Here is a 14,062-nt window from a genome sequence, read left to right on the forward strand (position 1 = left end):
GCAAACCTAGGCCCATCACGAGCCGATCCATGCAAATCACGGACCTAGGTGGGTTGACCCACTTGAATCCATTCTAAAATGAGTTGATAAAATTTTAAAGTCCGTTTAAATTAGATAGAGGTGGGCCAACCTGACGATTCAACTGATGGCTCTACTAATATTCTTCCTCAACCTTAATCTCTATAAAATATTGCTCCCCTTTGGTTTGTGGGGCATCCCTAATAATTGAATCACACTCCCTTACTATACACAGGGCTACCCTACAACAATAACAAAGCATGGGTTTATGTCTTCAACATTCTTCCTCCATCAACATTTGTCATTTAAGGGAAAAGAAACATTTTATTTCAAGAAAATATGTCACAAAAATACAAATTAGATAAGGGCAAACAAAATCCCTTAAGAAAAGATTTTCTTTTGGAATCTTATTAATTTGATGCATTTAAAATATTTCAATTTTTTATTTAATTAGCATTCAGTATTTAATTTTTATAATCGATTAATTTTGAGATGATCAATTCGATCCTATAAAATTTTTCATCGATTATTAAGATAAATTCGAAAATGTTTACAACAGAGGATCCAATAGCTCGATTTTCTTAGACCCAATTTCTCAACAAAAAAAATCATCCTATAATACATCACAATTGAGATTCGAATCTTAAATATCTATTGCACCTTAGCTCGGGATCATTTGGAATATTCCATGTTGCTTATTAGGCTTGTGTGGATGTTATCCATGAAGCCGACCACAATTTACGTCTATCCACAGATTCTCACTGAGATCTAATCACACCACAGCTTTGAGAAGTACATTTTACAAAACTATAATTGCTTTGACTTCCAACACACCAAAAAGGAACCAAATCATAGCATCGTCAAACTCGAGTACAAGTTAAACTGTCAAACAAGTCAAGTTGATTGAGATGTTTTGCTGCTATCTTAATTGTTCAGATGAGTTCAGACACAAAAGGAGAAACAACATTTAGATTTGTTAGATAAACAGCCTTAATTATTATCTCTAAGTTTTTCTGGATGTCAGTTTTGTAGTTTGATTCCAAATAGAAAACTGACACACCAGCCAAAACAGGCAACGATGATCTTTGCAGCATTCATTCATGAGCTTAATAGTTTATTCAGGCACTCCATTTGCAGCCCAAAGCAGAGATTTTTGAGAATCTAATGGTCCATTTCCAGCATTAAAGGAGCACCGACCTATCAAAGTTGACTGATTCTAATTTTTCTTCTTGCTAAAAGTATGCAAAGGAAGTTGCATGGCTTGTTTTTTGCGTTTCCTTCGTTGTAATTGTCATTTTTTCTTACGTCCTGTCAATGTTAGGTCATCAGCGTAGAGGCCGTCTCTTTCTCTTTGCCTTGCGTCCAGAGGCTGCCAGAAGCCATTTTTGTTCTGGCACACCATAAAAGTTCGATTCTTTGCGTCCGGAAGAGGATCGATTGGTGGTGGAACGCAAGAGGGACAGAATGCAGAAACCTCAAGGCAGTAATTGCTATGATTCTTCTTTTGGTGTTGTAAATATTTTGGACATGGCTTATGCTTGATTCCTACTCTGTCACTTGCTGCTGTGGCCGAACCTTCTTCCGCTTCCAAGAATCTTGGGTATCGGCTTCTCCTTGGTCTCTGTGCGGCAAACTAACTCCGCTTCGAGAAGGAGTATATGATTCTGAGTTCGACGGCGCGCGCTATGGATGTTGAGGCCGGTTCCTACATCAACCCTGCCAAGGTGAGTGGTGGCGGTTAGCTTCTCGGTGGTCAAGTTTGGACCTTGAACCGCCTCTCTGGAGTTTTGGCTTTGTGGTGTTGGGTTTTACTATTTTTCTTTTTGTCGAGTTCGAATTTCGAGGTTGATTGAGCAGGGAGGGTCTTGTTTGGAGTTTAAGCTGTTGTTTTGAATACGCTTCCAAGTGTTTCAAGTTTATTTTTCGGTTCTTCAACTAGAACATGCCCAGGGTTCTTCAGTAGCTTCTTGGGCGTTTCTTTTTCCTCCTCCTCCTCCTCCTCCTCCTCCTTCCCTAGTCTGGAAGTTAAATCTTTTGATTTCGCCCCTTGGGCTAAACTTTGAGTTTGTTCGTTTGGTTTTCTTCTTGCAACTTGCTCATTTCGTCTCCAAGCTAAGATTTTGTTAAATTTTCATCCTTGTTGTTGCTTAAAGAGGGAACTGTACTTGCTACTTGAACTGCAGAGACAAACTTGGAGTTCAGTGCTAATGCTTGCCTACCAGAGCCTTGGTGTGGTCTATGGCGATCTTAGTACTTCGCCTCTCTATGTGTATAAGAGCACCTTTGCTGATGATATCAAGCACTCCGAGAGCAATGATGAAATTTATGGCGTGCTATCCTGTGTTTTTTGGACCCTCACCATCATCCCCCTTCTCAAGTATGTCCTCATCGTCCTCCAAGCTGATGACAATGGCGAGGGTGGCACGTTCGCCCTCTACTCGCTCCTCGTCCGCCATGCTCGCGTTGGATTCATACCGAACGGGCAGGTTGCTGATGAGGAGTTGATGGCCTATAAAAAGAAGGATGATCACTTCCACCTACTTAATCTTTCAGCCTCATCTTATGGCGACGATACGTATACTGCATCATGGATGAGGAGGCTGCTGGAGAAGCACAAGAACTCACAGCGTGTTTTACTATTTCTTGCTTTGCTTGGGACATGCATGGTCATTGGTGATGGTGTCCTCACCCCAGCAATATCTGGTATTGCTGTGTTTTTATGATCCATCGTTGCTTCTTTTGGTACATAATTGATTTGTTATGTTCTGAATTCGATATTTGGTGTAGTCTTCTCTGCGATCTCAGGGCTTGAGCTTTCAATGTCAAGGGAGCATCACAAATGTAAGGAACTTCTCTAAATCAAGAACTTTTGTTTAGAATTGTTTGTAACACAATGGTTGTTATAAAGATTTTGTGACATTACATTTGACATGATACCGAGTTTTGTAAGTAGCTTGAATTACTCTGTTTGATTTAGGATAAAATTATCTTAACTTGCTTCTGTTATATTGAGTGCTTTTACGGTATGTGTCTTTGTTTCTGTTTTATTGAGTATTTCTGTATATAAGAAGAGAAAAGTTGGCTTGTCCTCATACAAAGCTCAACAAGATAGGAAGAAGAAAGGTAGAGTTTATATTAAAAGCTACATCCTATTTAACCCTCCAATTTCCTTCTGACTTGTAGATAAACATACATTTTTCTATTCTAATTCTATTTATTTATTTATGCTTTTGATTTTCATTTGCTATTTTTTTTCTCATTGAATTTGAATTTGATCGCGTAAATATGAATAGGTTTTCTAGGATCCTAGGAAGCAAGGATTTGTAAAACAAGTTTCATTACATGGTTAGTCCATGTGCTTTGCATGTTTTTATCAAAACTATCATGTACTCTTGATAATAGTAACAAATGTATCATTAGTTTCTTTCCATCCAGTTGTTAAGTTAATGATGATCATCACGCCAACTCATTTACCATGTCTACATCAACCGCCATGTTTTTTTTATAACAATGTCTCACTCTTAATAAAACTTAGTCACCTCAGCCATCCAGTTTTTATTCCAAAATTTAGACTATCAATTTAGAACCAAAACCTACTCTTCCTTCCCTTACCCTATCGTCCAATTGTCTCAAAGCATCCCCCTCTCCCATCACAGTGAGGATCTTGCTGACCTCCCCTACCACATACAATTGCTAGGATCTGATTTAATTGGAGATTTCTTCACAAAAATGCGTCATATTTTAGTATTCTTTCTTGTCATGTCTGAGCACGATGTTTTATTTTCTGTTAGCCAAGTTTGATAGAATGGGCTTTCTTTTTGTCTTATATGATTCTCTGTTAATTTATTTGTTACATTGATTGTTGGTCTGGTGGCTTTTATATGAATATTGCTTTTTCTCGTGATTCTTTGTTACAGATGTTGAGCTTCCTGTTGCATGTTTCATACTGCTCTGCTTGTTTGCGCTGCAACATTTTGGCACTCACCGACTAGGTTTTCTGTTTGCACCAATCATCATGACTTGGCTTTTATGCATCAGTGTCATTGGTGCTTATAATATTGTTCATTGGAATCCTCATGTATACCGAGCCCTTTCCCCATACTATGTGTTCAAGTTCTTGAAGAAGACTAGAAGAGGCGGCTGGATGTCATTAGGTGGCGTTCTCTTATGCATAACAGGTTTGTAGAAGGTATCTATAATCAGCATATAGATTTCTTTGCCATGAACTGCCTTTGTTTAAGAAATTTCTTTTATAGGTTCTGAAGCAATGTATGCAGATTTGGGGCATTTTTCACAGTCATCAGTAAAGGTACAGGCACCTAATGCTATTTAATATGAATGTGTTTAATTATTTTTTGATGGTATATGTCTCTATTTTTCGGTAGTATCTTTCGTCTTTATGCTTTTACTTGGAATAAGTTCTTTCTCAAACAATGTTGATATTAGTTATTCTCACATTTGCAAGTATTCATTATTTGGATCAAGGTTTAGAATATCGTTCCAATGTTGGGTATTGGTGAACTGTCTATAACAGCAAGGGTTTCAATGCTAACACCTGCGAGTGATGTTAGCATTGGTGCTAGTTAGCACCAATTAGAAGGAGAATAGCTTACCTATGCTTCTGCCATTGTTCCTGTGGCAGTCCGCATGAGCTAGGCTTACTATGAAGCTAGATTTGCTCGCGAGCGTGAGCTACAATAATGTCAGAGAATAAATATAGACAAGTGTTAACTAAACTAACTATATGTACAAATCTCGAATAATAACCTGTAGGTCAAAATAGAACGTGAGTATAGAATGCAAAGTGGGTATAAGAGGAAAGTGTATGATGTAAAGTAGTATATCTCATAAAAGAATCCAAAGAGCTACCATCATTTTTGCCAACTTAGCAACATTAATCTTTTACCACCAATTTCTCTTAAATTTTCTCTTAGACAATTTTAACATTTCTTGTGTTTTCTATTTTATACTTTTATAAGAAGTCTTGAGTTACTTTTATCAAGAAATTAACATATATATACATATTATATAGGGGTTGACGACCCATAATATGCCTAGTAAAAGATGCATTGTATAAGATGAATGACTTGCAATCCATTCAAAACGAAGTGCATTATAAATATATATAAGATGAACGACCTATAATTTACTTGATAAAGATGTATTATATATGGGGTGAACTATCTGCAATCCACTCAATACAAAATACATCATATAATACACACACACACACGCACGCACATGCACACGCACACACCCAGAGATGCACCTCTGATGCGGATCAAGTTTACTCTTTTTTATTAATTTTGCTAAGTTAGGGTTTAGGAGTATTTTTGTCTTTTACAGGGGTTAGAGTTTGAATCTATTTAAACACTTGTTTAATTATTTTTGAGGGAGTTTTTGATCAATAAGAATTTACGGCCGCGCTGTCTCTTCCCAAACGTCGAGTTTGGTTGCGTATCTCCTGGCATTCTATGGAATAAACAGGGTTTAGAAGATCGCTTCCGATATTGCGCGAAACAATGGAACTGATAGTTATCCGCTACATCAGTTGGTATCAGAGCCAAGCTGATCTTGTGGAATCATGCCTCCAAGAAGACAACAACGCGTTGACTACGCTTTTAAACTTTGGGTCAAACTACCAAAACCCAATGCTGATTGTGAAGATGAGTGTCCTAGTGAAGCTCTCATGGTTCTGAAATATGCTAGTGTTCTTCCTTTTGTTGGAAGAAAACAAGTAGAAGAGATGGGAAGGTTCTTTTGGAACAATATGTATCGAGATGAGGGTCATGTTAAGATGTTAGCAGCAACATTTGCAAATGACCTTCTTGATATAGAGAGACAGTTAACACCAATTCTGGTTTTACTTGTTAGTAAAGACTCTTTAATGTTGGATGGACTACAAGATGCCAGCGAGATGGAAGAAGCTAAGGTAAAATTACATGAAATTATTACTTCAGAAGAAAAAACATTAAATGGAAATATGTCTGGTGGGCCTTCATGGATGGTTGATGGAGTTAGGGTGCCTGATAATGCATCCCAACTTCTTCATTCTCTGATTAATTTGACAAACAAGATAACTGCAAAAGTGAAGGCTATCTAGTCATATTTGTACGATTGATATTTTTAATGTGAAGCATTTGATCATCTATTGATGATGATATGGTCAGTGATTCGAGGGGGAATTTTTTCCACCTTGGGGAAAATAATACGGATCAAGTTTAGTCTTTTTTATTAATTTTGTCGAGTTAGAGTTTAGGGGTATTTTTGTCTTTTATAGGGGTTAGAGTTTGAGTCTATTTAAACACTTGTTTAATTATTTTTGGGGGAGTTTTTGATCAATAAGAATTTGCAGCTGCGCCATCTCTTCCCAAACATCGAGTTTTGTTGTCTATCTCCTGGTGTTCTGCTGAATCAACAGAGTTTAGAAGATTGCTTCCGGTACTCATGTGAATCAACAGAATTGATCGTTATCCACTGCGTCAACCTCATAGAAGAAAGAGTAAATTACTTGTAATTCACCCAATGAGAAGAATTATTTCATGTAAAATGGCCAACGTCGACAAACGTATGAAAAAACTCAAGGGCCTTTTTTGAGCGTGGAGCTCATGCTCTATAATGTAAGTAATTCATTTATTTTCTTAATTTAATATACGTGGTTAAGCAACTTTTTTAGAGGGTGGAGCTGAAGCTTTATAGTATAAGTGTTGCATTTATTATTTTGTCAATTTAATATCAGTAATAACGCAAAGTGTTGTAATCATTATCTTGTTAATTTAATTTTAATAATTATGCAACTCTTTTAAAAGATGGAGCTGAACCTCTATGATATAATTTCTTTATTTTTTTATTAATTAGCAAAATTAATTATGAAATTTAATTCGTCAAATTCTCAAAAGGGAATATAAAGGAGAAACAATGTGGGAGAAAACTGTCAAGCAATAAAAGTAGAGATGTGATCATAAATAATTCTATTTCCAAACAAATTCTACATGTTCCATGGCGGCATATTGAAGAACAGCGGATAATTGAAGAGGTCATAATAGTTGAAAATTTATTTTTTCATATTTATTGCCTGCTGTTTTGATATGCTATTATATGCTATTAATGCATGTTTAAAATTCCTCATATCAAATAACTAAGTGGGAGAGGGATTATTTAAATAAATCTCATGGTCTCTATTACTGGTTTGTAAGTGATGCATTCAAACTTGCGCGTTGGCTTTAAGTGCCTTCCTCTATATCGGAGTAAGGAAACAAGGTAAGAATAAACCCACCTTGATAAGGACTTCTAAATGAATACTTATTTGATCCCGCAATGCACTTTTAAGCCTAACCATAACTCAACCTACGATATAAAGGGTAGTCCAGTGCACGAAGCTCCTACCAATGCGGGGTCCCGGAGAAAGTTTATTATACACAGCCTTATCGTGCTTTGCAAGAGGCTATTTCTAAAACTCGAACCCATGACTTCCAGGTCTACAACAGCAACTTTATAACTCAACCTACGATATATGAAACAAATACCACTCTTACTATAACCTCAATCATTCGTCTAGATAAAAAGGTCATGGATCAAAAGTTACAATAGACATGCAATCTGCCTCTCCAAAGTTGAGTTGCTAGGGCATATCTAGCAAGAGGTAGTAGGGGAAATTTATTCCATTCTTTTGTTTGTGTATCCGACACAAAATTGCATTCATAGGACCTCTACACTGTTGGCCATACTGTCCTATGGCAGCAAAAATGTACTAACCACTTTTGCCATTTCTAAGTGTGAATTGTCAATTGGATTGAATATCGTCACAATGAGAGTTCTCATTATATAGAACATGTTAAAGATTTACAGGGTTGATTTTCAGCCATAAATCAAGACTGATTTCTAGTAATTACTAGAGGACTAAGGATGATTTCATTTTCTCATTGCTCATTTGTAGCATTCTAACTGTAAATAGACTGACTCGAACTTGAATCCAGCTCAGACTCAACATATAATGACAGTTAATCTACCCCCTCCAAATAAATCAAATATAGCCTCAAAATCACCCTAAAACCGCAATTACCCATAATTACTATTAATTCTAAAAAATTTCCCTTATTTAGATTTTAGGGTTATAACACTACGTATAGTGTGTATTTTGTCCAATCAGACATTATATTTTCAAATACCTTGAAGATTTGCTCTATCAAACAGAATTTTTAAATCCTGTTAGTTTTGTTCTTCAAGCAAGCAATTTAGTCGATATGAAATTTTCTAAAGAGAACAAAGAATATTTAAGGGAACATATAATAACAATCCATATTTAATGAACATTCACTGGGTCATTTGTGACTTGGACAACTTTCTCACATACTTGGGCACTATTTAACCCTCTCAGCCCCTTGTACTTTTGTTGGAGCCTAACACTTGAGTTGAAATATGAAACCCATATTTATCACATGTAAAATTTTCTAGAAACAACTGTGCCAACACTTAAATCCACATTGATGTTGAATACTCGTACTTGTACTTAGTCAAGTCATAAGTGGCATAGACCCTGATGCAGTGCTTTGTAGACCAATTTCTATCAGAAACTAAGGTCTCTGAAATTTCTTTGCAAAACAAGCAGCTATCCTGTCATTCTGATTCCATTAAGCCGTTCGTGAGTATCTCTAAGACGATCATGGGGACTTGGTCTCATGACTCTAGAAACTCTACTCTTAGAATGTGAGAGCTTTAGTAAACAAATCTACTTTTAGTTTACAAATGGTCTTTGCTTTTATCAATTTAATAGGCTTCTTAGTTGGCTTGCAGTTGAATCTCTAGAGAACTAACTGCTTCACAGTGAACTGAATCTATCTACAGATTGCTTTTGCATTTGTGGTGTATCCATCCTTGCTCCTGGCATATATGGGACAAGCTGCTTATTTATCTCAGCATCATGTTATTGAAAATCACTATCGGATTGGATTCTATGTGTCTGTACCAGGTGCTGATATTTCGTGTATCGTATTTTACTACAATAATTCTTAATCTTTAATCATTCTTTTATTAACCCTGTTTTTTGAGGGGAGATAATCATAACCATGTTGATTTCAAAAATATTTACATATAGAAATTTCTCTTGTTAGAGAGACTGAGGTGGCCTGTTCTAGCTATTGCAATACTTGCTGCCGTTGTGGGAAGCCAGTCTGTCATCACGGGTACTTTCTCAATTATCAAGCAGTCCTCTGCCTTAGGTTGTTTTCCAAGGGTGAAGATAGTTCATACATCATCCAAAATTGATGGACAAATATACATTCCTGAGATCAATTGGATTTTGATGATATTGTGCTTGGCTGTGACTATCGGTTTCAGAAATACCAAGCATTTGGGAAATGCACAAGGTATGGTGCTTTAAAAATATGACCTCTCTTTTTTGTGTTCTTTCCTATTTCTACTGTGTCCTTTATGTTCAATTTGTCTTTACTTATACCTCATGGTTTCCCCTGTTCCTGATCAACTCTGTACCATTTCTACTATTGGCATCATGCCGCCAATTGGGTCAGGCTTCCCACCACCTAGCTTGGCCAAGCTCAGGCCAAGCATGATCCATGAGTTGGCATAGGCGTGAATGATAGCAAAAAAGTAGAATTGGAATTTCACAAAAATAAGAAAAGACAATGGCAGGCCTCAAGCAAAACCAAGCTAAAAGAGACATTTTGGTAACAAAGGGTTTAACTGTTCGACTCTGCAATGGTAAGTTCACAACCAAAAATAAATATCAAGACCCAATCTTTAAGTAGTTTAGCAAAAATGATTATGATTAAATTTGTATATATGATAATTATTAAACTTTCAGCCCAATGGCTCGACATTCTCAGGAACATGTTGGGCTTGAGTTTCGGCCATCTCGAGCAATGCTTGGCATGACTTATTTTGAGCTATGTCGGGCCCACATAATCGAGGACAAGGACTTAATCTCTACCTATAGATCCTTATATTGATTGGAGAAGAGATTGTTAAAGAGATTCTTGTGAAATATATACAAAGAATGGAAACTCTAAACTTTATATGGAAGATATATGATCAAGATATATAACCCTAAAATTTATCACGGTGATAAAATACGTGGAAGACGATAAAACAAACAATGGTTCCCAAAAACAGATAGAGCAATACTCTGCAGTGAAAATAAGTCGTTCCTCCAATCACGGTTGTTTTAGAGCTAGTCGTGAAAGATGCTAAAACTCACTTTTAGTGCAAGAGTCATCTAGTCTACCTAATGGAACTTTACACCATGATACTTGATGGTGAGCTATGACTAAGACTAGCGACTTGAATCATAAAGGCCAAGATGAAAACTTCAATGCTTTCTAAATCAAGATACATATCTTGGAAATCTTAAAAGGTTCTCTAGAAACCTTAAAAGACATCTAGAAAATCTTAAGTGCATCAAATAAACATCAACTCTGGGTTAATATTTTTGTATAGATAGTAGTAATATAGATGTAATTGATGCCAAAAGAATAGAAATGAATTCCATTTTATCATACTCTTCATAAAAGTCCATTCATGAACGAATAAAATACTTTAAGATATCTTTATTGAATCAAATTGGAATCTTAACTAAGATTGGCAATCTTGCTATAAGTCACGAAGCAACTAAATCTTGGTTGATTGTATTTTTTTCCTATACTCTCTCTAAGTGATATTCCTTTTGACTTTATGGGGAACTTGAATGAAAATTAGAACTATGAAACATGCATAGTGCATCCAAGCTGAAGATCCTCAGATTCAGGTACAAAAATATTATGAGTTGCTGCAGATGGAGTTGTTTGTTGTTATAAAATTCAGCGAATACCTGATGTTGGCATAATAGAAAAAAGATCTGTCTTCTGTGAATTTTTTTTATTTATTAGTCTAGTTTGTTGGTTGTATTCCTCCATGTGATAGCAGTTATTGATTGTTCTTTGCTCTGACTTAAGTGGTTTCCTATGATTGCAATAGAAAGTTCTGAATGCAAGTGAACAGCTAACGGTAATTCATTGTACTAAAGGTTACAATTAAGTACAGCATCTGATGCCCATAGCTTGGTAATAATAGTGATTTCTGTTTCTTACTTGGTTAACCCTTTGTCGGTGAAGCGGCAATTCCATACACTTGGAATGAGGACCTGTCACCACTATTAACTTGTCTGACATCATATACAGTTTTCTAATGCTCTATCTTTAACCATTGCATTGCAACAGGTTTAGCGGTCATCATCGTTATGCTGGTCACTACCTGCCTCATGTCAATAGTAATTGTGGTATGCTGGCATAAGAACATTTTCTTTGCAGTATGCTTTCTCATTTTCTTCGGAACAATAGAAGTGATATTCCTATCGGCCTCCCTAATCAAGTTTCTTGAGGGAGCATGGGTTCCTATTGCCCTTGCCTTCATTCTCATGATTGTTATGTGCATATGGCATTATGGTACCCTCAAAAAGTACGAGTTCGACATCCAGAACAAGGTTACCATCAACTGGCTTCATACCCTTGGCCCCTCGCTTGGCTTTGTACGTGTGCGAGGCATCGGCTTGATTCATACTGAACTTGTATCGGGAATTCCTGCCATCTTCACACACTTCGTCACCAACTTGCCTGCATTTCACCAGGTACACCTTAGTTTTTTCAATGCACTGAACTCTGGTAGGAAAATGAATTTGAAATCCATTGGCCCAGGTTCTTGTCTTCCTTTGTATCAAGTCCATTCCAATCCCGCACATCCATCCAGAGGAAAGATTCCTTGTCGGTCGAGTTGGTCCTAAGGAATTCAGAAGTTATAGAGTCATAGTCAGGTATGGGTACCACGACATACCCAAAGATGACATGGAGTTTGAGAAGGACCTAGTATCCAGCATCGCGGAGTTCATTCGATCTGCAGGGAATAAGCATGATGGTCTTGCAGAGGGAACTGAGGATGGTGATGAAAAAATGACAGTCATAAGTGCAGGTTTCAGGTTCAACGTGGAGAAAATAGAATCCGAGGAAGCACCGGGCATTTCCAGATCCAGGGAGATGCATTCTTCAGCTACTCCGCAGAAGAAACGAGTACGGTTCGTGTTGCCAAAGAGTCCAAAGATTGAGAAGGGAGCGGAAGAAGAGCTGCAAGAGCTGATGAAAGCAAGAGAAGCAGGAATGGCCTTCATACTTGGACATTCATACATGAGGGCAAAGAGCGGATCCAGTTTAATAAAGCGTCTATCAATCAACTTCGGATATGAATTCTTGAGGAGGAACTGCAGGGGGCCGATGTATGCCATCAGCATTCCTCATGCTTCAACTCTGGTGGTTGGGATGGTTTATAATGTCTGAATTCCCACTCCACTTGTACATATTTGCAATGATCAGCTTCATCTTCTAATCTCAATAGCCAAAGATCATGAAAAGCTAAAGTAGATTTTGTAAGGATGGAACGATTAGGTGCCCACGTTAGTTGGTTTTGCCTTGTAACACTGTATATCAAACATAATTTTGTATAGAAACTTTGGTGCTCGAAGAGATGCTAACACATCTTGCTTAAACCTTTCCTATCATCTTGCTAAATGTAAGTGCAAGCAAATGTTCTTGTTGGCATCTCGTGTTGTCTACAACTAATTGTTATATGAGCAACACGATAGAAGTGGGCTCATTAGAATCTTAATATGGTCTTGGTATTTTCATGTGCATAGCCTTACACAAGTTGAACTCTGAAGTGTGTGATCGTTCCAATGATGATTCAAGCCTTCTAATTCTTGCTAAATTTTTAGTCAATAAAAGTTCCATCATCAATGCCTTCATGGAGTCCTCCATAATTTGATCATTGCGACATTGCTGTCTGTTGGTCAAAGCATCTCTTTTCACCTAACAATCAGTAACTCAGAAGGTACTAAACAAACCCAAAACTGCTCCTCTCAGTCTCTTGGACCCTCAATTCAATCACGACGAGCATATGTATGAATAGATGCATTGCTTTTAGCAAACACTCATTGCAGGTTGCTTCCCAGGTTTTGTAACCATTTTCCTCCTCATCATGATAAGCATCATTATCGAGTTATCTTTTTTGTTACCAGACGAAATTTTCGTGATTTATCTCCTTTCAGAAAATTCCTCGTGACTCCAACAAGAAGTTGGACCATCATCCTACATTGTTCCAAACAAAATTCCTGCTCGCGAACACAAAGTGTCTGAATCCCCATGCACAGTGCCAAACGCAGTAACTTCTTCAGGCAGTCATGCAATAACTCCACTCCGCAGTGGCATTCACGAGAAACCTGCCCTCTGCACTGTTCTTGGCCTTCCTCCTCAGAATATACATTTAAAAAAAAAAATTCTTCCATCATCTCCTCATCATCAAGGCAATGTCTATCCACACCACCACCAAGGACAAGACACTGTACAGTGCATAGCTTGCGGCATAAAGAGGTAAAAAAAAAAAAAGCTTAGGGCATTTGGCAAATGCAAAGTTGACAGTGAACAGTAAGTTCATGCACCAAGTGGTAGGGAGAATGGAGATGATAGATCCTCTCCTTAAGCACTGCCCTCGTAAGAACAGGAGGAATCACATGCAATTATAGAAAGGTGATAAAGCGGCAAAGGAAGGTGGAGGAAGGAATATATCCGCAGCAGAGGCCATGGAAAAAGAAAGCAAAAAGTGAGCCCCACGCCATCGCACACCACCACCTTGAAACTCGTAAACTATTTGGTGAGCCATTGATACAAGTTTTTTCAGTCAATCTAAGAAAAAAAAGTCAATTTTTTTCTGCAAAAGCATGTTCTTTTCTTGGTTTTTAAGGGGAATTGGTAGTGTTGATCTTTTAGACCAGTTGTTTAGTGGAGTAAACACAGACAATTTGTTTCTTGCTGCTGACAATGGCGATCAAAGGTTCTGAGCTTGGCAATTTGGTTGTGGCTTGAAGGCTTTCCTACATGCTGGACAGCTGCTGAGGCAAGTGACAGCCTTGTTTTGTTTTATTTTATTTTATTTTGGTTGTGCTTATCACTCTTTTCATGCACCATTTTCTTCACTCACTCAGGCCTCACTCCTCACTTGTCTCTTTCTT

At 37.4% G+C, this 14,062-nt stretch overlaps 1 protein-coding gene across 2 annotated transcripts; it reads left to right on the forward strand.

Annotated features, from left to right (window-relative positions):
• The first annotated feature begins 1,473 nt into the window (after positions 1–1,473).
• On the forward strand, positions 1,474–12,519 carry LOC141842764 (potassium transporter 25-like). Of its 2 annotated transcripts, none has more exons than XM_074730778.1 (9): positions 1,474–1,742; positions 2,202–2,721; positions 2,806–2,859; positions 3,936–4,196; positions 4,275–4,327; positions 8,863–8,986; positions 9,129–9,383; positions 11,229–11,635; positions 11,703–12,519. In XM_074730778.1, the coding sequence occupies exons 1-9, from the start codon at positions 1,677–1,679 to the stop codon at positions 12,333–12,335; spliced, it is 2,373 nt and encodes a 790-aa protein (XP_074586879.1). In that variant the 5' UTR covers positions 1,474–1,676; the 3' UTR covers positions 12,336–12,519. The 2 variants fall into 2 exon arrangements, with proteins under 2 accessions (XP_074586879.1, XP_074586880.1); XM_074730779.1 differs by having other exon boundaries at positions 11,727–12,519.
• The last annotated feature ends 1,543 nt before the right edge of the window (positions 12,520–14,062 follow it).

The sequence above is a fragment of the Curcuma longa genome, chromosome 12, assembly GCF_044706935.1.
Source record: "Curcuma longa cultivar G26 ecotype Majalengka, Jawa Barat chromosome 12, ITB_CL_G26_1.1, whole genome shotgun sequence".
Lineage (NCBI taxonomy): Eukaryota > Viridiplantae > Streptophyta > Magnoliopsida > Zingiberales > Zingiberaceae > Curcuma > Curcuma longa.